Source organism: Amphibalanus amphitrite, unplaced genomic scaffold (assembly GCF_019059575.1).
Source record: "Amphibalanus amphitrite isolate SeventyFive unplaced genomic scaffold, NRLGWU_Aamphi_draft 000015F_arrow, whole genome shotgun sequence".
Lineage (NCBI taxonomy): Eukaryota > Metazoa > Arthropoda > Thecostraca > Balanomorpha > Balanidae > Amphibalanus > Amphibalanus amphitrite.
The window spans coordinates 399,036-425,436 of NW_024881511.1; the positions used below are offsets into that span (position 1 = coordinate 399,036).

Here is a 26,401-nt window from a genome sequence, read left to right on the forward strand (position 1 = left end):
GGACCACTGGAGTGGCGCTGCCCGCCGAGGCGCGCTTATCCACGAGACTGCCCCCGTAGACGCCAACAGACGGCGTCACGGTCCACCTGGACCTGCTGCCGATCGGGGCGTCCGCGACAGCGAGGAGGAGTGCTGCGGAGGCGTGACTGGGAGCGCTCCCCCAGCGTGCGACGTGGGCCTGGGTCGACGGGTCTGCGACCGGGGGAGTAATAGGAAGGCGGCGCTGGGGTCCTCACCGAGCACCCAGACAGTATAGTCGGTCAAATATGTATCTTTCCCGGCCGCCAAGTGGCGCTACGGTCTGGATTCGATAGTTGGCTGAGCCCACACCCCAGCTGCCCTGGCGGCTCTGGCGGCCCTGTGACGTCACGCGCGGGGGGCGGAGCTACACAGCGGCCGGCTGGAGAGTGACCGCAGACCAGCACTGGACGGCCTCGCCGCCGGGTGCTCCGGCGGGTCTGGCCGGGAGAGGCGAGCAAGCGGATGCGTTAGGAATCTAACGAATGTGAGGGCAGCGCGATGGTCTAATGATGGCTGTGCTTTCATGCGCCGTGTAAATTGTAGACTGAGTGCTATGAGCCATCAAAGGATTATCTGGTGTTTCAACAGGGGTCGCTGACCTAAAAATTAAGATGGTTGCTCTTGATACGATCGAATGCTTGGTGATATGATGATTAGCGCAAGAGAAATATTTAATCGAATTATGACCGGTTATTTACGACCGGCCAATTATTTATTTATGACCGGCCAACTTGATGTGCGATTTCTGCAACCGTTCTACCCTCATCACTCAACTGAATAATTTTCCCCTTTTCAAAAACGGTGCAGTGATACGGCATCTCAAACCTAGAGCGACTACACTCAAGTTCAAGCTAACGGTCTCCACTCTCCAATTCAGATACCTATCGAAACCTGTCCGCGACCCGGTGCTGTGGCTCAATCAGTGGGCCAGCTGGCCGCAGACCATACCCGCAGGGCATGAACCTTTGACCATATTAGGTCAACACGCCGTGGCCCCAGCCCGCTCGCCAGGTCCGCGCTCATTGGCCGACGCGGCAACCGCACAACCTGTCCCCTCCCCTCCGTAGTACTCGCAGCGGCCGGCGGATTCAGCCAAGTTACCGACCTGCCCAGCGTGGGGTGGGCCGGCCGGGAAAGATACATATTTGACCGACTATACAACATTGGTACTGCGGGAGGCGGCGGGGAGGATTTGCTCCATTTACCGATCTGAGATGGTGGCGCCCAAAACGGCAAAGCAACATCTCCTGAAGCACCCGTCCTTCGAGGAAGACCCATAATCATTTGCTCCGACTCGCAGGCGTCGCTGGCGACGCCACGAGGTGGACAAGTGGCCCAGACACCCCCCCCCCCTCATCCCCTAGGTGCCGCCATCTGGGAGTATATGATGGCCCTAGTGGCTGTAGGGGGCCGAAGAATCCACCATAGAAGGAGGGCGGCGATAGCCCGATTAAGCTGGGCGTCCAGTGGAGCCTCGGCTCTATCATGGGCATTGGGCAAGGACTCTGCGAGCACCCCCGTCTCCTCCATCTTCGACGGCACTCCAGTCAGAAAGCTGTCCCCACCCGAGTTTCCCAGCAGCATGGGCCACATGAAACCGAACAGCGCCGAGCCGCTCGACGCTGAGGACCAGGCGAGAGTAACAGTGAAAAGGTGAAACGCTCGAAACGGCGCGCGCCGCCGGCCGAGGGCGCCGAGCGGGCCCAGGCCGGCTGCGGGTCAAACAGAAAGAAGCCGTCTCCGCGGCGGCCGCCCAGTGACAGCGACTCGGACTGACGTCGAGGCACCGCTGCCGCCTCCGCCGACCAACCCGCCGCCCAGCAAGGGCAGTTTGAAGGCGGCTGCGCCGGTGAAGGTGGCGCGGCCTGGCAGGGGCCGCGGCCGGCCCACTCCCAGCTACCCGTCCCGCGAGGTGCTCAGTACCACCGACTCGTCCGATTCTGAGGCAGCGCCGTCGGCGGGCCGCCGCCAGCAGTGACGACGACCGGCTGGCGGCGTTCGCGCGGGACTTGTCCGACTCCTGGTACTCGGACTTGCCGCCCAAACTGGACGCCGGCGGCGTGAGCACCAGCAACGCCAATAAAAAGTCCACCTTCATCCGGCTCTTCTCGCACCGTGTCAAAAGGACTACGCCGCGCGGCCGGCCGGCCAACTCGAATGAGCGCAGCGAAGGGCACACGTCCCCGACGGCGGCACTGGCGCCTCCCGCCGCGCCGCTGCCGGCGTTGCTGGCAACGCCGATCCAGGCCCATCGATTTCTACTGTTTTGTTGCCTACGTGCCGCTGCCGCCGCTCAGCCAGCACAATGGCGTGCCGGTGTTGCGCTGTCGGATCGAAAAGCGGCTCGTGCAGCGGACGGACGGGTGCGGCCCGCGCGATGAGCCGCCGCCGCACACCGAGCTGCGCCGCGCGGACGTGAAGGTGGAGCTGGCAGCGGCCTGCTCAGTCCCCTCAACGGCGTCGACCGGCTCTCCGGCGATTTGCGGTCAGAAACGCCGCCGCTTCTGGGACCAAGGTGTCAGAGCGCGGCGCTGCCCGTGAGACGTTAAGTTAGCACAGGCAATGTCGTCTGCACTCCTTGCAGTTCATGTTGAATACACAACCATGTTGCGAAGTAATAGGCGCCGGGTTTTTCAGTTCATAGAACTTTTTCCCTGGCTATTACACCCCACAACCGAACACTGACACCTTGCACAAGTATGACTGTGTGTATGAATGTTAATAAATACATGAACCAATGTTGTGTTTTCGGTTCCAGTACCTTCTTTGGGCACCTCGGCAACAAGTAAGTAATCCGTTAGCTTTGCCACACCTAAGATAGGCTCCCACGTTGTTATTTGCTCCCGGGTTAACATAAACCAGTGTAACGTAACTTTTGCATCCCGGCCAAAATTGCCGGTTAACTGTCCCACCGCTCGAGACTGGCGCTAGGCTGGCCGAGCAAAAAAAAAAAGTTTGTCCGCGGCTTCGTCTTATTCGCAGCTGCTGGACACGGGGGAGGGGGGAGGAGGGGCTGCATCGGACGAAAAGCGGGCTCTGGTATTAACTGGATTTTTTGCCAGCTGGCGCCGTATGGTGGCGCTAGCAGAGCTTCTTACATATCAATGCTAGATATAAAAGAATGAATATTTACCAATCAATTTTTCATTTAAAGCCATTTGAAATATTTATGTCCATCCTACTACCGCGCTTAGGTATATCTAAAATTAAATACCTTTCGTGCGTCGCCAGCTGGCCAGCCAGCTGACGCAATCCAGCTTTTACCAAAGCCCCGAAAAGCGATGACGTGAGCCCTAATATTGGCTTCACCACACAATTTGAGCCCTCAAACTGGAATCAGGTGAGCTCGAAAATGGGGATCAGGCTGAAAACTGGTATCATAGTGAGACTAGTTTTAGAGCTTGACACCGATAATGGGTACTGACTGAGCTCTGTTTCTGCGATCAATGATACCGATTTAAGGGATCGTATGAGCCCATGTGGCGCTAGCTCAGAAAGTATTCTCGAAATGTGCTGTCTGTTTTGAATATGGTACATTAGCCCGAAAACTGGTCTCTGAGCCCGAAAATCGGGACACTGTTTTCTCAGTGAAGCTAATGATTTGCAGTTGAGAGTATCCATAGTTAAACGTGTTCGGTGTTATCGTTTGAAGTTTGCCTTTCCGCCTCAACGCTGACATGTGATTTTCGGGCGAGTGTCACCACGTCACTACGTCATGATTGCATCAATATGCATTTTATTTAAGTAATTAGAAAATAACAATAAATGTTGCGATATCTATCATGAGCCTCCTCAACATCAATAACAAATAAACATGCATCACTGTTTGCCTTCTACGTGAATGGCTGATGAGGTTATACAAGAGCCGTTATTGTTCTCAACTGAATCTAAAAATTGCGCAGGAGTGCATTACTGAGGCTCTCGTAGCTAAAACTGTAAGGCGAATAACACACCTTTCATTTCTTCCATTGGACACTTTCTTTAAAAAGATATGCATTTATTTAACCTGTATACCTACATGCCAGCCTATGTCGCGGGCAGTAACTCACATTTATATCTAGTGATACAGCGCACATCGCACGTTAATAATAACCGTGCCAGTGTGAATAGCCCTGACATCCATACATCAGGCCTGATTCAGCTGTGCGGCACCGGGGGCTCGTCTGCCGCCGCGAGTGACGCTGATGACACTCAGCACGGCGTGTTTGCCAGTCATAAATTGGCGGCGCGTTAGTGCGGCGCCGGTCCGGAGCCGCGGCCGGGCCGCTTGTGGCCGCCGGCCGGCCGCCGTCGGGATAAATTAATCACACGGCGCGCATGGCCGAGTGTCTGTCCCGGCTGAGTGATTGCCTGATTCACGTACATCATTCAGCAGAGATGGCGGAAAACACCTGCATTAAGTATGGCAGCACGCAGAGGCCGGCGCCGCGCCAGACCGTGTCGGCCTGGGCACTGCGCCATCACATTATAACGCATAATGGAGACGGCGCCCTGGAAAGATGCCGCTAAGTGTGCACGGTCCATAGAACCATAAGAGTGGCATGACTAGCATACTCCGATATTAAATAAGAATGAAGTTAGTCATGATCTACGGTGCTATCTGGGCCACAAATTACCTAACTAGGCTGCACACACGCCTTTCTATTACTTAACATTCACAAATAACTTAAACCTATGCTAGATTAAGCAAAATATAAATTCGATATACAGCCACTTTACATAACATCTCGTCCATAACCTGCCTTTGATGGCGCTGTTTCGAGCATGAATACCAGCCGTGATGACATATTTATTCGACTCGGCACTGACGACCGAATCAGTTCCGTCTCATATAGCGCGGCGGTCGGCTCACATCAGACCGACCATGTAATTCGGGGCCCAGTCCGGCAGACATTGCTCTGCAGCGCTGCGCCCGGCCGCCGCCTTTGTGTAGATGGAAGCTGTGGCCAGCGCGGCCGGCGGCCCGGCGGGTCGGGTAAGGCGGCAGATCGTTATCATACGCACCGGGGGTATAGGGGGGGGGAGTGGGCTAGTGACTGGTACGACGGCCTGGGAACCCGCTGGACAGATGGCAGGAAAAAGACGGGAACGGAGAGGCGACCCCCATGTCAGTAGACTGATAACGAAAACATAGGACATGCGCTATCTGGGATAGATATAATAACAGGCTCAGAAAATTGAACACATTAATCTGCATTTTTGTCACCCCAGCATAACACAACGTCTTCTTTTCTCACTATTAGGTGTCATTGAAAGTCCGTGATGCAGCACTGATAATCCAGAGAAATGATTGTTGGGAGGTCGGTAAACTGATATTTAAAAATGAAATTGTTGACCCTCCCTGCGTTTTATTCCACACTTGACCACTTGAAATAGCCATTTGTTGCATTGCTACGTACTTCCATTCCAACAAGCGTCACCTAGGTTCTAATCTAGAACTCTACCATCTCTTGGGTCTCATCTGGCGACTCGCTCTCTCCAGCACAGCCACAGCGCGCCGGGCAGCGGACCGGAGCAGTTTCCGCCGGTCTGCGGTCTGCAGCCCATTTCTGACAGGCCGGGGCCGTCCGAGCGGCGCCGCCGGAGCGCGGTAATCCGCCGGGTCCCGGCGGCCCGCACCGTGCCGGGCCGCTATCAGAAGACCGTCACCGAGCCGCCATCAAACTGACGTCACCAGCAGCCAGCTCTGTCTTCATCGGGCACCGTCCGCCAACACCGGCCCGCTGGCCGACAAAATAGCCGACCACCGCGCCCGAATGAAAATGGATACCGCGCCGCCGGCAGCCAGCAGATGCTGCCCCATTAAAGCCTCCTCAAAGGCGGTGCTACGTCGAAAACTGGGTCTTCTATCATGAAGGTCACGACTGGCTTACTGCGCCGGCAGCTGGCGGCGGAGCGGTGGGGCGGTGGGGCGGTGGGGCGGTGGGACGGTTCTGTCCTTGCCGCTCCGGTGACCGCCGGGCTGGTGGCGCGGCGGTGGGGTGGTTGGGCGGCGGGTCAGGACTCCCCGCTCCGCTGACCGACGCACGGCCTGTTGCGTGACTAGCTCGATCATTACCTCGGTCACCGCGACGCGGAATTTAACTGGCGCGACGCACAATATAACTGAACCGCGGCACGCTCACAGGTTCCGATTAACGTCCACAGATGGCAGCACAACCACGCGCCTGACATGATAGGCTGTGCCGCCGAGCACGAGCATTGCGGCACAGCATCGCCGGGCGCCTGCGGCTCTTGGGATTGGAAACAGCGTCTGCTGCCTGCTGGGCAGCGACGCAGATCATGTAAAATAAATGCATGGAACGTTTTTCTAAAAACCCTGTTAGAAAATATGGTTCAGTGGTCCGGCTATTTAACAGTTCCAATGCTTTATTGTACGTCAATGCTTTACTGTAAATGACAAAACCTATCTTATTTTACTAAGCACTAAGCAGGACTAACAACTAAAAATATCAGCTGAGAGAGTCAAGTGGATGGCTGATCTGAGGGCTGACTGAAATCCACTCAGCTTTCCGAAGGCTATCTGATCTCTAAATCGGGTTGAGTAGTCCTGAAGATTGAAGGGATTGACTTAAATTCAGCAGAGGACTTCGAATGAATGAAACTGTAGGTGTAGTGTTATGCAACAAAAGTCTTTTATTTGATAAAGATGAATGAACTCTTAAAACTGCCACGTTAGGACAACCAGGTAAGCCTCAGCACGCTTGTATTCTGTTCGAACGATCCTCGCAATTCACCCGCCCCCTCCAAAGTTCTTAATTTCGCACAGCTCCCTGGGCACTTGACGACAAAGCGTTCTATCTGCCAGCGTCGTCCCGACACGGCCGTAATATAGATCCATCACACTTCCAGTCAGCTGGGGCGCCGCTGCGCCGGCGACCGATCCAGAACTCTTCAAATTGGATCTACCAAGATTACACTAACTTGGAGCCTCGAAGGAGTTTCCAACTAATCACTGAGACGCGTGCCGCGCTCCATTCTCGTCTTGTCGGACAAAAAGCCACCAATCAGTCCTGACATCGGACAAATCTTAATGGCCACTATTGACTGCCGAACTGTAGAGCAAATGTCCAAACTTCTTATTGGAGACATTAGAACTTCTACACCAGGAAACTGGTCATTCATTCTGAATTTTCATTTCATATCTTATACAGGGTGCGTCATAAGTTCTGGTACACTTTTTCTTTTAGTAATAAAAAGAGTTACAACAGGTTTACAGAGTTGAGTATTTCAGTAGAGGATCTTTATGAAGTTAAGTCAAAGCACGTGTGATATCATGAAAAAATATTAACTAGATGAGCCTTAATTGAACAAATGGTAACTGACCGCCCGACAGCTAAGTGCACACCATGCCGCCTTTCTCCCTAACAAAGAAAGTTGGCGGGGCCATCGTCTGCATGAAGATGGCGGATATCTCGGTAGCAAAGATATGTCGCACGCTTCGCTGCACGCGGAATCGTGTGTATCGGATGTGGACCCGGTACCAGGAGACCCAGAGTACCGGAGACCGATTCTGTTCCGGCCTCCCCCGGTTCGCCCGCACGCCTCAGCTGAAAGCCGCGGTTCGCAGCCGGATTGTCCGCAACCCCGAGTGTCCCATGCGCCAAATGGCCCGGGACCTTAATGTGTCCGAGCGTTCCATGCGCAGACTCATTTCTAAGGATATCCGCGTGAAAAGCCTCCGCAAGAAGCACGTTCACTCCCTCAACGCTGCACAGCGCCACATACGGAAGGAAAGCGCTCTCAAGCTCCTCCGGACCAGGGGCGGCCGGAACGGAATCGGTCTCCGGTACTCTGGGTCTCCTGGTACCGGGTCCACGTCCGATACACAAGATTCCGCGTGCAGCGAAGCGCGCGACATATCTTTGCTACCGAGATATCCGCCATCTTCATGCAGACGATGGCCCCGCGAACTTCCTTTGTTGGGGAGAAAGGCGCCATGGTGTGCACTTAGCTGTCGGACGGTCAGTTACCATTTGTTTCATTAAGGCTCAGCTAGTAAATATTTTTTTCATGATATTACACGTGTTTTGACTTAACTTCATAGAGATCCTCTACTGAAATACTCAACTCTGTAAACCTGTTGTAACTCTTTTTATTAATAAAAGAAAAAGTGTACCAGAACTTATGACGCACCCTGTAGATATGTAAATGAAATCGCAAGATTGCTTATGGTGCATTTACTACCCACAAGCTTTCGCAACAAATGCTTTTCCACAAATTTGACCTGGCCTGGCAGCCCCGCTTAGATTCGTACTCAGTAGCTCACACGCCTACATAAATACACATACGAGCATTGAATAGACACTGCGCAAATGAAAAGACAGTTGCACGACAACCAAGTAAAAGCCAAGATCGTTCATAATTCGTGCTGGATATCTTACCGTATGCTACGGAGGATGTCTCCAGTCGGTCGGATGCGCAGGAACTCGTTGGACGCGGTAGCCTCGTGGTAGTAGCTAGTCTTCTCATTAGGAAAGTACGTGTCCGGCACCCAGATGTTCTTGATAAACTCCGTGCCGATGGTGAGCGTTTCAATGCCCAGGTCGCCGTCGTAGGCCATGCGCGGATCGCGCCAGAATTGTCGGAAGAAAAAGTCGATGGTGAAGTCCTGCGGTAGTGGTATTCTGTTAGTGGAATGCAGGGATGCATCGCGGCACGGCAATAATGCATCGTTTGGTCCAGTGCAGTCTGGTTAAGTCTAGTTCGGTCTGGTTCGTACGGTTTGACTTCGGTGGGTCTCTAAACTCTTAGATTGACTTAGGCTGGCCTTCTGGTCTGGCACTGGCCTGAGTTTTGCTTGTACCGTGTGACAGACTGCCCCTACTGGACTATAGGAATGTTAGGAACTCTCAAGGGGGGGAGCCGACCCTGAGCTACCAGACCGATCCGACATGACCCGGCGGGACTAAACTCGTCACTTAGATTTATCGTGGATTACGGTCGCTCTGAGTGGCCGCTGGCAGTTGGCCCGCATAAACACTAACTGGTACCCGTGAGCAAACAATGAAACAACTGTCGCTGTTTGCCGTCAACGCTGTGCGGCCTGACGGCTCGGGGGGCGCCAGCGGGCACCCAGAGCACCAGTACGGTATGTGAGCGACCGGCAAACCAAAGTCCCGGCCGCAGATGACGTTAGTCGAGCACAACACTTGGACGCACGGCACGGCGAACGGCAGCGGCACACATGCCAAACAGGCGCGACAAGCATAGCACAACGCGGCCAGCCGAGTCGCGGCGGCTGGTGTGGTTTGCACTCAGAGTGGGCCGCCAACGGAATGCAGTTACATCGAGGAGCACATAAAGGCGCACTGAAGGTTATGCTAGTCGCGCCAGTTTCATCAAACACTTGACAACAAAGCGATGACGGGACGGCGCCTGGCCACGTCCACCCGCCGCTGAGAGCAAGCCGACAGCCGAATACGTGACCCTGGCCGAGGGCTTTGTTCGAAACGTACTTCAAAGACAGCCATTGATGCTTTGCGACATGCCATTGTTAGAAATAGGGTCGTGTTTTCATTCACTGAAAGCACTTTGGCTGCTTCAGCACTTAAGCTACGTTCCTGGAACAACAATAATAAAATCGCATATCGCAAGCGTTTGTTTAAACTTTGCTGAAGAACGGGCGCCATTTTTCTGATTTAGCCCGGCCAAAGCCGGGCGCAGGCCGGGGCTGTGACTGACGGTCGACCTTAGTAAAGTGGCGGCGTGCTCTGGTGGCGGCTGGACGGGCGGGCGCTGCGTCTGGGTGGCTCTGAATGACGGCCAGGGACCGGGCGGGTGGGGTGGCCGGCTCTCAGGAGACGGCTGGCGGCCTCGCGTCTTCTCCGAGGCCTGGCCACAGCGAGAGACCGACTACGAAGCGCCATCTTTGTCCAGTGGGAGGCGTGTGTCGCGGGAGCGCGCGTCGGCCGCAGTACGGGAGATAGACATAGAAAAACAGACAGAAACAAGACAGAAAGAGGAGAGAAGAGGACAGATACAGGAGTAGAGAGATAGACTGAGGACCAACGACAGATGACAGAGGCTGTGGCCGCCCGGGACCCGGCCACGCGCGATCTCCCGCCCATAGAACAGCTGTCGCCGATGTCTGATAGCAGGGCGTCGGTGAACGATGTCTGTTCGCGGTGGGACGGGCCTAACATTGGCACTGGCCTATAACGGAGCTCCTGCCATCTGTATCAGGCTTAAAGAAACCTTATTATCTAACGGAACTTATACCAATACCGGAGTGCGACGGGCTCTTAAATGCGAGTTCCGTGCGTGGAGGACGGTTCAACAGAACAATGCTGAGTGCCATTGAGTTTAGCTACGACCCAGGAACACGCCTATGTATGGACTTCTGTTACCCGTGTACTGACTGAGGTCTATGTCCTAATGTACTCCGAAATTACCTTGCCTTGTTTAAACAAAGTTATTTATTCAGCAACAATATATTTTACATTTTAGTAGTGAACATTAGATAAATTTATTCCTAGGAATCTCTAAAGAAGAAATTGCCTTCGTCTGTAGGTACCTAGCTGCGAATGAAATTATAAGTTAATGTATTTCAACATAGACACCTCTAGTTTTTCTCTCTTTCAACCGTGACTTTTTACGAACTACCTAAATCAATTTGCTCGAAAATTCAAATAGTTTCCAAATGTCACTCGGCATTACCATTAAATATTGGATGAAACTGGTGAGCGTTTTCACTGAGAAGTGGCTGAGCGGCTGAAAGGCCGTCGGTTTAGCTTGAAGTGCTACATCTCGGCAGCGGGGAAGATACCACGTTCGCCGGTTCGCTAGCGGAGCTGAATATTTAACAGAGAGCCGGAGCGTGCTGGCCGCAGCCGTGGGAGAAGGTCCGTCCTAGCGGGGACCCGGGGCGACCCAGGCCGGCAGCGGCACCGGCACCACGCCGAGCCAAACCCGAGTCTGCGGGCGGGGGCGGGGGCGGGGGCGGGGCGGGGGCGGGGGCGGCCGACGTGCAGCGCGGGCGGCGCCCAGGCCCAAGCCAAAGCGGCACGCGCCGGCGCGGCGCGCGTGGTCGCACAGAGAGCACAGAGACCCCATCTGCAGTGTATACCATGTTCACTTCCGACACGGAGCCGAACGAGGTTATGTGTAGCGTGATACCGACTTCCACCGGCTCGCCTGAAAGAGGGCACCAGAGAGTGTACAGAACATGGCGCAATGTCAGACACACACACGGCAGAGCACTGGAGGCGAGAGGCGAGGCCAACTCGGACCCAGGGAGAGTGATGGCCGCTCTGAACCGGCTCCAGCAAACGTTAAAAGGTCGGCGGGCAGCGGAGCGCGGCCGACTGCCATTGCGCGGAGTGGCGGCCGACCGCCACTGACCGCCGGTCTCTGAGTAGGCCTCGCCTCTACCCGGAGCGAGCCCCGGACTCGCCTCGTGGTATCTACAGCGACGCGCGGCGCCCCAGGCCAGGACGGGCTACGGGACAGTCCTGAGTCGGGTGGAGTACCTGACCCACCTCCCAAAAGGGTTCCAAACGCCAGACGGTTCTTGGACCTGGTCAAATGGGAAGATTGAATTTATTTCAAACAATTTAGATGGACTCCTATAGAAAAATCGTAGAAAATAAGGAAGAGTACTTGGCGACCGGTGAGCGTAACTGGTTCTTCCCGAGCTTACAAAATATCTTTATTGGGCCAAACAACAGCCTTTTAGAATGGAGTGCTTTTAGACAGGACAAGTCCCTGAAGAAGTCTTCAGACCCAGTATCTGTCCCTCATATGGGCAATGGTAAAGGGCCGGGCTGGAGAAGATGAAGGTCTGAGTCCTGAGATGACCCAGACCCCTGCCTTGTTTTGGAGATGGTTTTCTTCCAATCTTTTTGGGGGCATGCTTGCATTGCGGTCTTCATAAGCACCTCCTGATGACACCCACCACATTTTTGTGCACTGTTCAGAAGAAAAATAAGCGGTATGACAATGAGCCGTCATCTGGCGTGGGGCGCCGGGCCGCATATCAGCTACTGATAAAAAGAGAAACGAGCAGTACCATTTTGACTTCAGACAGTGACGAAATACTGACAACGTGCATTGTTATGCCCACGTCAACGGCTGGACCTGAAATCAACAGCACCGCAGTCAGTGGCGGCCCGCGCGGGGCGGCGGCTTAGGCGCGGGGCGAACCGGCAGCGCACCTCATAATTGATCCTTTGTATGGGGTTAATAAAAAACTTTATTGGTCTTAGTGCGCTATTAACTACACAAAAAGAGGTTATATCATATTTTACCAATGCACAACTCACAACGATCATGTAGAGTAGCCTGCAACGTAATGTTGCCTAAATTTTTGTCTAGCATTCACATTTTTTCAGATGATATAACCAATAGCGCCATGCAGCAGTCGAATGGTTGAGACCTCTTTTAATAACTTTCCCTCACATGACAGCGTCGCAAGCCCTCGATTTTGCCTCAATGAACAGCTGTAAGAATAAATGCTTAATTTTCCTCAGTTTTACAGATTTTTCAGCAGAGTCGGATGCCGCCCACTGCCACTGTTGATCAGTAAATCGTGTGCACTGTGCTACCAATATGTGGAGCCAATGTCAAATGCATCGGCCGGCCCCCAAACGTGGCCGTGTCACCGCTAATGTAGATTGGTCACACGAGCTCACTTGTTACGCCCCCGGTTTATGGGGTGGTAAAGTGTGCGCCGCGTGGCAGCGGTCCACTTTCATCGATTATGCATTTGTTCGTCCTTTCTCTGAAATGGCGGGCAGCCGCAAATGGCCGCGAACCGCAGAGACTAAAGCACCGCGGCGCCCAAACAACGTCGGAGAACCGTAAATGCAATGCCAGCATACCAGCTCAAATATGGTCCATTTAGAGGTCATATTAAAGTGCTTACACGTAATTGTTTACGTGTTATGGACATGCGGATTACATGCGTCCATTATTCGTGGTGCCATAAAGTAAACAAACGTACTGCCATCTACGGCGTCAACGGCAAGAGCCAGAGTTGCCCTCCGGAGCTGCCGATGTCCCGGAGCGTCTCGAACACCCGCCAACCGGAGCTCAAGAACAGCCTCCGTGGCGTGCAGAGCTCCCGGCCCACCCCGCTCCGCCCCCGGAGCTACAGGACAGCCTCCATGGCGTCCAGAGCTCCAGGACAGCCTCCGTGGCGTCTGGAGCTCCCGGCTCACCCCGCTCCGCCCCCGGAGCTAGCTCCAGGACAGCCTCCGTGGCGTCCAGAGCTCCCACACAGCCTCCGTGGCGTCTGGAGCTCCCGGCCCATCCAGCGCCGCCCCCGGAACTCCAAGACAGCCTCTGTGGCGTCCGGAGCTCCCGGCCCATCCCGCTCCGCCCCCGGAGCCGCTAGAGACGCCACGTGTCAACACTCAGCCGTCTGAGACCAATCCAATTAGGCGGCGTCGGTGGAGCGGCAGAGAGCGGGCTCCCCGGTGGCGCAGAGCAGCCCTCTCAGAGCAGAGACTTTCAGCAGGGAGCAGAGAGCAGTCTTCTCAGAGCAGAGACTTTCGGCAGAGAGCAGCCTTCTCAGAGCAGAGACGTGGGAGGGAAAAAGAGAGCAGTCTTCTTGGCATTCTCAGCTTCCAGCAGCTTCCTCGGCTCTCAGCAATACAGGCGATAAGTAGCCATGTCCGCGGCATAGAGCAGCCCTTTCGGTGCAGAACAGCATTCTCTACTTTTCAGAGAGCTCTCACAGCCCCAGCGACAAGAGTGACTTAATCAGTTCCCGGTAGTTTACAGCGACTCACTGCATATTGTCTCAGCACTACCGGGACTGCCTTCACATACAGCGGCCTTGTACAGCCTTAATGCACCTTATCATCTCCTGCAGATTATAAGCACGTTTGAGCTTTTTCTCGGACCTAGAGCTAGAGAAGAAATTTGATCCCCACGCTGTGCATTCCAAATGGAAAAAAATGAATGCGAGGACATGACAACTACCGCACTGACATTTTCATGCAAAAGCCTTGCATCAAGTCGTTGATGGAGTAAGAGTCAACTCAGATCGATTCGTGGTGTCCAATGTTTGTCATCAACAGCTCAGGAGGAGACCCATTGGAGGGAGCCAGCGAAGGACGTCATTCGGTTTACCGGCCGAGTGCGCCCTTTCCGTCCTCCTCCCATTGACGGAAGTGTCCCCGGGGTCCGACTGGGGATCGTTGCAGTCTTCCGCCCACCGATTCCGGTACTGTTTGAGATCACACAGACGGCCGCAGGTAGTGGCTGTCTAGACTGATGGCAACTGCCACTGCAGACAGAGGAGTTCCAGGTACCACGCTACCTTTGAAAAGGTGGCTAAATTTATACAGCGTTAGTGACCAGTAACATGGAATATATAGTCTGAAGACAGGCCCTATATTCCGTACCAGTAATATATGCATAACTGGGGGCCGGCAGCTCGAGACACGAGCCATGCTTCAAGAGATGACTGGAAATGGCATCACTTGGAGAGGGAGTGTTGATATTTGATAAGAAGATGATGCCTAGATGACTACAATTTAAGAAAAAAGATAAGGAAATATACGGCATGCACTGGATTTGGGACAGTCTGCTGTACGATTATTATGCACACAACATTGCAGTAAATAGCATCGCATGGTTTGTTATTCGGACGTGTGTCGCTAGCGGCATTACCAGGGTCACTGGCAACGTTCACGTTCGCTCAATTATCGCCCAGCGACCTTATCACACTTTGTTGAGGTGAAAGACCCTCGCACAGTGGCGGATCCAGGGAGGGGGCAAAATGGGCATTTGCCCCCCCCCCCAACGGCATAACTTTAACATTATATACGCCTATGGACGATGCATGGAAAGAATCGATAAATTGTTATGGTTTGCCCCCCCCCCCCAAAAAAAACTCTGAGCTGGATCCGCCTCTGCCCTCGCATTCCCGTCTCTAGACAATGATGTGTCCGACTGGTCAGTTTGTTTAATATCCAGTAAATGGCTTTCATTAAGGGGCTCTGCAAATTATCATTGGCCGTAAAGATGCCTTCAGAGGGCATAAAATTATCATACAGCTTGTTCATATGGCGGGGTTATGTCTGTGTGCACACATGTAATGCACATTAGTTTTGCAGCTCATAAGGGGACTGGCCAGATCGATTCAAGCATTTGCCTTGTTATACCATTATGACACTCATATGTTGATGCATTACGCGCCGTCTGCAAATTGTTAGCTTGACCAAAGTAGTGCAAGTGTTTGGTCATTGTTTGGGCCATCAGGCCTCAGATATCTAATATCACTTGCAAACAGTTTGGCGACACACTCCCTTATGGTGTGGTCGACCAAAGAGCACTCTGTTTGCCGTCGCTTAACGGGTGGCGAGCGTGTGTGTGCACGTTAGTTTTGGCCGTGCCTCGGAACACCATTTAGCGGTCAAAATACAGTCGGCTGAACGATCCTCGCCCACCGTAAGGCGGTCCTCGGAAGGCGCGACCTTCAAAGACGTCAGTCTTCAAAGTGAGTCCGGCCACCACTGCGTGCCTGGAGTGGCCGCCACACACAGGTCAATGGACCCCGACATCAGTGGCACTGGCCAGACTGGCAGTCAATGACCAGGGCGGGCTGACAAGGTCGACATTTGAATATATCACACCACTATCAATCAAGCAGGTTTATAAAGCATGCAATATAGTATGGTAGTTGGTATAATATGTGGTACATGGTCAATAAAGTATGTCAATAGGGCATGGGATGGATTATTCGTTAGTGGCAACGTGCGGTCAGCGCCAAAGCTAATGCAGTCTTTTTCGTTGTGAATGGCGAGCACCACAGCACGGCAAGCCCTGCTCTGACAGCACAACACCACAGTCCCTTTCCCGTGACCCGTCCGAATCGTCGTCACGCTCCACCATGCCGTGCGCCGGAGGCCTTAATTAGGCCGTGTAATTGCTCTTTAAATGCGCTGCATTGCTGGCGCCTCACTGCGACACAGTCGGCTCCGGATCAGCTCCCGGCTCAGGAAGAGCGCCGGCACGTGTGCTGACGTCACTAATGCAGAGCGAGAGAGACGTGGGAGGGGTGCCACCCGCTGTTCTGGTGGTAGAGTGGTCACAGAACGGCGGCGCGTGTTGCCACTCGATGGAAGTCAGTGCGGTTCCGCCAAGAAAGCTGTACGGTCCAGTACAACCCGGTAGGTGGTGCCTGGTGCTGCCCAAAAGCAGTCCAGCAGGTAAGTGGGGCCCAATGGCAGCCCCGCGAGTGGTCCGACCTACTGACAGCGCAGTCACAGTCCGGCAGCAGCGAAGTCACACAGCCCAATGACAGCGAAGTCACACAGTTTCAGCGCTTAGCGCAGTCACGCAGTCCGGTGGCAGCGCAGCCACAGTCCCATGGCAGCGCAGTCACACAGTTCCCATGCCAGCGCAGTCACACAGTTCCCATGGCAGCGCAGTCACACAGTCCCATGGCAGCGCAGTCACACAGTTCCCATGGCAGCGCAGTCACACAGTTCCCATGGCAGCGCAGTCACACAGTTCCCATGGCAGCGCAGTCACACAGTCCCATGGCAGCGCAGTCACACAGTTCCCATGGCAGCGCAGTCACACAGTTCCCATGGCAGCGCAGTCACACAGTTCCCATGGCAGCGCAGTTACACAGTTCCCATGGCAGCGCAGTCACACAGTCAGGCAGCAGCGCAGTCCCACAGTCCAATGACTGCGCAGTCATGAGTCACACAGCGGTAACAGCGCAGTCACAGTCAGGAAGCAGCGCTGTCACACGGTCCATAGTCCCACGGCAGCGCAACCGAACAGTCCGGCAGTCACAGTCAGGCGGCAGCGCAGTCACACAGTTCCCATGGCAGCTCAGTCACACAGCCCAATGACAGCGCAGTCATAGACAGGTGGCAACGCACTCACACAACCCAAGAGGACAGCGCAGTCACAAATTCCGGCAGTCACACATTCCCAAGGCAGCGCAGTCACACAGTTAGGCGGAAGCGCAGCCAAACAGTCCGGCAGTCACAGTCAGGCGGCAGCGCAGTCACAGTCCGGCGGCAGCGCAGTCACACGGTCCCGGCGCCGAGCTGCAATCGATCCGAGCTGCTCCGCCTCGGTCACCGTCAGCACACCCAGAATAAAGCACCAAGTTATGCGCCGGCGGCCGGGGCCAACCATGAGGGATGAGGCGACCGCCGCCGGCCGCTGACGTCCCCCCAATGAGCGCGCCATGACGGCCCGGATGACGCGCCGCCGCCGCCGCGAGGGGCCATCTCTCAGCGGACCCTCGACCCACCGGGCCAGGGCTGACCCGCCGGGGGCAGACGGAGGGTTCTTCATCAGACGGGAGTAGACTGGTGGCCTCTCCTCTCAGACCAGCGGGGGAAGACCGGTAGCCCTTGGACAGTCCAGAAAAAGACTTTCGACAGCTGGGTCAGACTTAGCAGCCATCAGTGCAGTGAAACGGTTCAGTGGCGCTCTAGCTCCATGTTCTCTTCTCATTGCTGGAGAGAGGCAGCGACCGGGGCGGTCGCTACCTCTGATGCAATGCTGATTTGGCGACGCAAAGTGACCACTCTGGATTGCCTTGTGCCAGCTATGGCTGTACCAGGTCACCGGAGTGGTGTCGATGGTGCCCGCACCAGGCTGAGTGCTCCAGAGTGGTGCGCAGTTCCTGGGCCGTCTCATTGAGCGCCATATGACGGTCCGGGCACGTGGGCGGTCATTGGCGAGCTTCTCCGTCGGACCATATACACAGCATGTCGCGGGGCAGGTCGACGTCGCCACTCTGCTAATCAAATCTAACACTCCCAGAAGCCTGTGACGGGTCGACCTGACCCGGTTCTGGCGGCGCGGCTGGGAGTGCCACCGGCGCGCCGACCGGGCCGCCGCGGCTGCGACCGCATCCTCTATTGATCAGAGACCGGGGCGGCGACGCAGCTCGAATCTGAACGGCGTCGACCGCGCTCCGGCGCCGACCCGGCCGGACGCGTGTCCCAGTTAAACCAGCGCCGCTCGAGAGAACGGCAGCGCAACAGCGCAAACCAGAATGGCCTCCCAGAGCAGCTACTAAAGCATTCCAGTCAAGCGCAAACTGAATAGCGAAGATTCCGCCATGTTTGACATAACTAGCTTGAGCTGGAACCGGATTCAAATGTTTCAGAGTCCTGACAAAAGCACATCACTATAGGAGCGCTGCTGTAACGAGACAGCCTTACGAATGCCATCAGGTCCAATTGCGGGGCAGGAGATCACTGGTCATCTCCGTATTGGGGACAGAAGGGAGGGGAGACGTAACCGAACCCCTCAGTCTTCGCTGCTGGGGCAACAGAGATCGCTCATACGCAGACAGACATGACCAGTCTGTGAGATTGGGACAAACAGAGGAAAATAGTGCCGTCAGCCACGTCCTCATCAAGGCGTACTATCGCACTGTAAGCGACGCTCTCAGGCCAGAATGGTGAATAAATTGGCCGTCAATATTCATGATGATTTCCCATAAGATACCAAGTAAACTTCATATGCTGAATGCAAGAGTTAACGTTAAACCCGCAATCACTAGTGGATCAAAAATGGATGTCTAAGTCGCTGCGGGGGGGGGACGCACCCTCAGACAGTTCACCAAATTAAACAAACTCCTCGGATTTCGACACCTCAGCAATGCTGTGCAGTATAAATATTTTTCCTAACAAAAGTTGCTTAGTTTTCTTGTTACTATCCAAAAAATGTAAATATTCGTCGATTCCTGGCACCGCACGGGATCCCTCTGGATCCGCCAGTGCCCCCAATGGTTTTATTTAACCACGCCGTCACTTTACTTGATCGAGAAAAAGTATGCGTTTATTTAGAATAAAGACGTCTAAAAAAGTTTCGCTTTCTTATTCTAGCTCGATAATATCAAATAAAAATGAGCTGAATCATACCTATCCGGTTGCGTCTTCAACACGATTCAATCGCAGCATGTCAACTCATCACCAGCCTTGAACCATGCCGTTTCCGAGGTGCGTCAATTTCATTCAAATGCACATTAACAGCGCTCAGCTCAGCTCGGCATTGACGAACGCTGGCCCCTCTGCCGAGCTCAGCTCAGTTGGAGTCCGGGGACCCGGCTCCTCCCTGGCGACCACTTGGGCATGACGCGTAAATCTGCAATAACGACGCGCTGCTTTTGATGCGAAAATCCTGGAACCGGCCAGCCGCTGGCGAGGCCTAGGAGCTTTAATGGCCCGTTGAGTGTGAGAATGTCACATATGAAAGTCAAACGTGCACTCGCTCTTGGAAAAATTCCAAATCATCAACACAGCTCCGATCAGATATAGCCTGAGCGCTGGGAGTCTTTTGTTAACGGAAGGCCATAAAGCGATGATGGCAGAATTTCAGCTCGGAGAGCGGAAAGACAGCGCGATGAAATGAGCGGAGCGCCAGACACAGGCTAGGCGATGGTACCCAGATGTGAGATCCGCTCAACTCAGGGCCTGGAGTATTCGAAACACTGACTGTGACCACCCACGACAAAAATGCAAGCTTTCACCAAAACCGATGCCGAATTTCTGGAATCGATGGCGGTAGGCATGTCCTCTATATGCTTTACAGCTCGGATTATACTCAGTTGCCAGCTCCGAAAGGTGCCTCCAGTACAGACATCTATTCAATACATGAACGAATTTGATAGCCCCACAAACGCCCGGCAGACTGAATACAACGCTATTCGAAAGTAAGTAAATCAAATTGGATAGCTTACGCTGACCTAAAATTCAATTTGAAACGGCTCCAAATGTATCTTCACTGGGCGACACATCCAGGAATCTACTAAAGCATCGTGTAAAGCAGCTAGCATTTTGCTCAAGTTCCTTGAATGAAACGGCTATTTCATCGCCATGCGCCCTACATCACACTTTATGGCCAGCATGTTTCACATTTACTTGGCGCAAAGCCCCTATATCAGGACTATAGTGTTTCGCGACTCATTAAGATGACGTATGGCCAATGACAGCGGCAGTATTACGGGCTCAGCTCACTGCTGGCCAGATTTCCCAAGTCGGCCAGGGATGCTGACGGTGGACCGCGGCAGCCGACGGCGGCACAGACCCCCGCCCCGCCCAGCGGACATCTCTGACGCAGGCGATACTTTGCTGTGCAGCGCCGCAGGGCTTACTGCGCTGTGTGCCTCATATAGTCTCTCTGGAACACTTATTGATGTCCACGAAAAAGTTTGCACATTCCATGCGCCTTCTATGATACAAGACTGGTTGTGATGCAACCGCGATGCGCGAATTATTTGTGCTTTTGCCGAGGTCTAGCGGTGAAACACAAGCGCTCCATGATCCTCCCCTGATACATCGAATTCCGTGAAGCTGCCACAATGCACGGATACCATGACACCGCGCTACATTCGGCGTTCCGGCCGTGCTCTGAGCCGACCTGCGGGCGCCGCGCCGCCGCTCCGCGTCCGAGAGGACATTTGTTTCGGTTTACGGCCGTCCGGGCAGCGCGGCTCGGCGGCGGCCCTATAAAGGGTCCCACTCCGGCGCCGGAGATACAATACGACAGCGGTGCCAGTGCCACTGCAGCCCCAATGTCAGAGGACCGGCAGGCCTGCAGGGTGTGCAGGACTGGGAGATGGATGGCGCCGGCCCTCGACAATCTACCGGGATGGTATCTGACTTCTGACCTCAGAAGTCTCCGTGGTGGATGACTTTAGAGGCCTATAACGAATGAATACAACATTTGACTTAAAGGTCATTTGTTCTATTACATTTTGACCTCAGCAGAGATAGCGTCTCCGATCTGACAACATCAGCCTCAAACAGTGGCGGATCTAGGATTTGAGTTTAGGGGGGTCAAACATTGCGCCGCCAGGCAAGTCGGCGAGAATTTCAAACGTCCAGTCTTAGGAACAAAAAAAAAAACGAGCTACCCCTATTTTTCTCCTCGGATTTCGGGAATTATTTTTTTTTTACATTTTTGTCAGTCCGGCCAAGCCAGGGCAGCGCAAAAAAAAATTGCAGCCACCCTGACTCCGGGAGATAGTTAGAGAATAGCTCACCGGCGCTATGGACGGTCCGTCCTCTACCTCCCGCATCACCTCGGCAAGACCTCGTCCGAAAGGTCCGCCCGCGCCGGTTCTCAAGGGCTTCTGTATCCGGAGACCGATAAGGGTCGCAGCAGCAGGTTCATGTGTAAATGCCCACGACCAAAGGCCACATCAGCGTACAGGTCTCGCGAGATTAAGCGGTAGGTTTTGCACTTTTACATTTCCGGTTATATCTCAGAAACTAATCGATCTACGATGAAGCCATTTTACACGATCATGGCCGGCTTGTTACCCAACAAGTCGATCGCATCTTCAACACTTAATGGCTTAAGACGACGAAGATATAGCCTGAAGTACACTAAATTTTCTAGGTGCAAAACCTACCGCTAAAACCCGCGAGACCTGTACCTGCGATACTATACGCAGTCAGGGTTGCCACGTAGTTAAACGTATTAACAGTTGTTTCCGGTAATAGAAAATGAGATCAGTCGATTAAGAATCCCAACAAGAAATAGACGAAGAACAGCGCATTTGTTTTCGGTCCTGCATTTATTGATGCAATTACAATGAACATTCCTTAACTTTGGGACTAAACTTCGCGAGCTAGCAAAATTATACAATAAGTGTTACTTTCGAGAGGAGATAAACGATGCTTCTACAGACTACATAGGACCACAGCGCAACAGCCAACGGAATCACACTGAACAGCGTTAAGTTCCCACAAAATACTGAGCTTCTCCAACACCTCGCAAACCAAAAGCTCTGACTGAGCCTTTCTGTGTCTGTCCCCGTTAGATAACGGTATGGCTCATGAAAAAGCCGCGATTGGTAATCTTCTTTACGTTATTCCTCTCAGAAACCTATCTCGCACTTGTTCTCAAAGGCACGCAGTACACCGTTCTTTCTGGCCATCACACCCCGATTCGGGGTGCCAAAATGAGTTTGGCACCCCCTTTCGCTCCTCAGTCCTGCATACACATATGCAGCTATTGTAGAGACTCTCGGACTTTGGCACCCTTTTGGCACCCCCTTTGGAAATGGCTGGATCCGCCTCTGGACATAACTAATGTAGCCACAGTAGAAATGCTAGGTACCAGGGGCGTCGCCATGGGTTTTTGAGTGGGGGGGGGGGGGACGAAGCTCGACGGATCCTGCAGGATTTTTGTCTATGCTAGAACCCCGCAACCCCGTTTTCAGCCTTTTCTCTGGATTTGATGCACTTTATTTTCGATGTAGCCGGTTTTTATTATTTTTATTGCGCACTTCTTTTCATTGTGTTCATTCAGGCATAATTTCTAAGCCCAGGGCATCGTGGGACACAAATAATAAACGACACACTATGCTTTGATTTGATATAATGATAAGATTGCATCAACCTGAATTCAGAGCCACCCACGTGCGCCACGTATGGTGCGGCTGCGCCATAAGTTGTTCACTGTTTTCTGCTACAGGAATTAGGGTAACTGTGGGGAAAACGCACCCCTGGGTTAAACGCCTCCCCTAAAAAAATCGTATTTCTTATCGACGGATAGGCGTTTTATCCTGTCTTTCAGAACAGTCAGCTGCTTGTTTGCGTAGGTCTCTATTTCCGGTTCTGCGTCTTGAGGAGCAGCGTGGGTAGGTGCTGATGTTGGTTTTGGGTGTTGTTTTTGTTGTTTTTACAGAAGATTCCTAAGATTCTGATGTCCTCTTTATATCACAAAACTTGTTATTGTGCACATCACTCAAAACTGCGTTTTATTGTCATTCTGTTGAATTTATTTTGCTGCGGCTTTAGTGGCGCGTTTTTTGTCAATATTTTGTTGACCGGAAATGGAGTGGATGGGGAAAGACGCCTACTCGATGCATGGGGCAAGACGCCCCCAATTTTCTGAAAGGGGGGCGTTTTGCACGGTGGTGAGAGTGCAGGGTAGCGCCCTGTAGGTCGGGGCCGAAAAGGCCTCTCCCTGTCCTTTTTTGCTGATATATCCTAAACGACGGCAGATATCGTCACCAAACTTTCAGGACTCCTCCGGGCATCCATTTTACACATTGCAACAAAATTTTATTTCAAAGGCTATGATAGGTTGACCACAAATGACGTCAGAATGACGTCAAGTTCTGCCATGTTCATCATTTTCTATTGATGGATGGGGAGGGGGCGCTTTGCACATGGGTGTGGGCGTATTACCCAGGGTATGGGGCAAAACGCCCTTTTGTAAGGGTATGCGAAAACCTTTTTGGGGGGTTAAATACCACACGCAGGCGTCTTTTCTTGGTCTCAAAGCGTAGTAAAAAGAATGAGCTACATGATGGTGCCCAAAGGTTTGAATAATCTGTGTTGGGTTGAGTGTCAGAAGATTTCGCGCTTAAGGGGGGCGTTTTTGACCTATTCACCCTACTGAGTTGCTGCCAAATGTGGTGAGAAACTTGTTCGGTAAAGGATTACTTTTTTCCGCAGAGTGACAGGTAACTGAGAAAAAGCAGCTCGAAAACTTCGATTGACATTCAATTTGAGGAGGGGATAATCCCCCCCCCCACCCTCACTCCAGGGGGGGGACGGTGTCCCCCCATCCCCCCCCCCCTGTGGCGACGCCCATGCTAGGTACTAATGGATAGGTATTTAGACCCACCAATATTTTTTTTCAGCTCCTACACCCATGCTATCTAGCAATAAAATAGTATTCAAACACTTCTTATATACCCATGCAAACCCACCACTGTCCAACCGCTCACCAGTGTGGTGACCCCTGACCCCACTGGCGTCTGGCGGTCTGCTGTTGACGGTTTGTTTACTTGGTTCAAGGTTTCAATAAATCGCGTTATTTTTTTTTTTTGGTAGCAGTAGCAGTAGTAGCACTGCTGATGGATGATGGACTGACATTCATGGGGCGGAGGACTTTTTATCAGCTCACAACTTAATATCACGAATATGACAACCTTCTAGTCCTCCATTTATTTCACATTTTCTTTTCAAACACCATATTTTTAGTATTCCAGTTATAGTTTTTTAGGGGGGGCAAAAAGATATGTTTGCCCAGAGGTTTTCCGTTTAGGGGGGGCAATTGCCCATTTTGCCCCAACGTAGATCCGCCACTGGCCTCAAAGAGCTTATCTCAGCAGTTTTAAAGTGATCGGGAATTCTGTAAATGTCATGGTGAATTTCTATCTTCATTCCCATCAGTTTATTTTGTCAGAAGTCTGGCAATCAATTTTCGTTTACACCCAGAACTCTGGCAGGTTGCACTGCTGACAAATTGGCTCGCGGCTAAATCAAATATTGTAAGTGTAATGCTTTCGGACATCTATCTTTGAATAGTCCACCCGATATTGACATGTGTCTTCGACAGCACGGCAAGACAAATCGATTCTTCCAGCAGAATGACAATTGACTATGTTATGAGCTATGACATCTATTTGTAGGCACAAACAATGCAGTCATTCAGACAACTGACGCCAAAAGGAAAACAGTCTGGCTTCAGCGATGTGTGGGCACAATTGGACATTGTCTCTAAGGACCTTCATTTGTGCTCGATGCAAAAAAAAAAAAATCATTTCCCGGCCCTTGTTTTGACACAGGCCTGTAGATAAGATCAAGAGCCTGCCTTTATCTTAGTCACATCAGGTTATATTCAGAAAGGCACAGAGTAGAAGATTTTTGGACGAACAATAAAAGCCACCAGGTTCTGCCACGGTGGTAGGGTGGCGACACCGCGGCCTGCAGCCTGCAGTTGCAGAGTTCCGGCGGGAGGAGAGAGGGAGGGAGAGGAGGGGAGGGGTGCCGGGCTCTCTCTCTCGCTGAACTACGGCGGGCCACATGTCAGGCGCCGCACTGAGATATTAGAGCTCCCGAGTCGGCAGCTGTCCCCTATCCATCTGGTGACGTCAGATCAGCCTATGAGACCGGTGCGGCGCGGACACGCAATATGGCCGCCGTATCCCACTGCGACCCGACGGGACCGTTCTCAATTAATGACGTATCTTTATATATAATATATGAAATACACCGCAGTTGCTAAGCAGTTAAAGGATTATGTAATATATCATGCGCCTCCAATGGCTGTAGACGAGACTGCAGAGAACTACTATAGCTGCAGTCAAAATGGCGGCGTCTAGTTCCGATGGAAATTTAATGCGACCGGGTCGTTTGGGTTGACTGAACTGGAACCCAGACGCCTGCTGTGGTCGAGACACGGTCCAGTATGATGTGATATTTTGCGGTAGAATCCCCATGCAGTGGCTGGCGCTTGGGTACAATAAATTCACCACTCGGTCATAGGCGGCGGAACGGGGGGGGCACCGGGGCACCGTGCCCCCCCTTGAATTCTGCAAGGGGGGCACCAATAGCAAGGTGCCCCCCTTAAATTTGATGTATTAGTACCAGGGGCGGATTCGGGAAAACTCCAAGGGGAGGGTCATGAATCGAAGTGGTGCCCCTACCTATGCCCAAAATTAAAACCTCAACGGATTTCGGCCACTTAATTTTGGTGGTGCCCTATTTTCAGTTTTTTATTTTCTTTATTTTTGGTTAGTCATGTGATGACTGGTGCCCCTGCTAGGCCGCTGGTGCCCCTGGAAAGACTGTGGAGTGTGGAACCTACCTACCCTGCCCCCTGACAAGCCTACGGTGGGCCCTGACATGACTTGGTGCCCATGGGCCCTGACAGGCCCGTGGTGCCCCTGACAGGCCTGTGGTGTCCCTGGGCCTTGGCAGGTTTGTGGTGCCGCTGTTAGAACGCAGGTGCCCTTGACAGGTTTGTGGTGCCTCTGACAACCCTAAATTGCCAACGACAGGCTTGTGGTGCCCTTGGCAGGCCCATGGTGCCCTTGCGAGGCCGGTGGTTCCCCTGCGAAGCCGATAGTGGCCCTGGCAGGTCTGTGGTGCCCCTGGAAGACCTGTAGTGCTTTTGCTAGGCCGATGGTGCTCCTGACAGGCCTGTGGTGCCACTGACAGGCCCGTGGTGCCCCTGCTAGGCCTGTGGCATCCCTGGCGGGCCTGTGGTGCCCCTGTCGGCTGTCAGGCCTGTGGTGCTCCTGGCAGGCATGTGGTGACCCCAGGCCCTACATAAGTCATGACCCATGTGACCTCCACCCTGGGATTCGCCACTGATTAGTACTGCGATGGCTTCTTGGGAATTATACATGTAAGATAAATGGAATTTATCAAACGACAATAAGGAAGAGACAAACACATAGGTACTTGAGGATCAGCTTAAAGTTAACCACACATACGGGCAGGGGTGTAATTTTCCTAAAATGATTGTGGGTGCCTAGCTGTAGGGGCGCCCGGCGCCAGGCCGTTTTGGGGCGGGATAGATATTCTTTATGTGGGAGCCTAAATTAACACCGAATTTGATAACATTGCTAGCCGAATGGCGCTTCAAGTGACGTGTCTGACTAAGCAAATACACGCTTAAAAGTGGAAACTGACCGGAAGGA

General features: G+C 53.0%; 1 protein-coding gene across 3 annotated transcripts in view; it reads right to left on the minus strand.

Annotated features, from left to right (window-relative positions):
* Positions 1-26,401, minus strand: part of LOC122385436 (gamma-aminobutyric acid receptor subunit beta-like) — a 68,707-nt gene that overhangs the window by 26,753 nt on the left and 15,553 nt on the right. Inside the window, exons 3-4 of one of the 3 annotated variants that reach the window (XM_043373721.1) lie at positions 11,090-11,157; positions 8,406-8,632 (exon numbers count right to left, since the gene is read on the minus strand). In XM_043373721.1, the coding sequence (XP_043229656.1) occupies positions 8,406-8,632; positions 11,090-11,157 (295 nt within the window). Of the gene's footprint in view, positions 1-8,405; positions 8,633-11,089; positions 11,158-12,031; positions 12,100-26,401 lie in introns of all 3 variants that reach the window. The other 2 variants (XM_043373712.1, XM_043373731.1) reach the window with 2 other exon arrangements.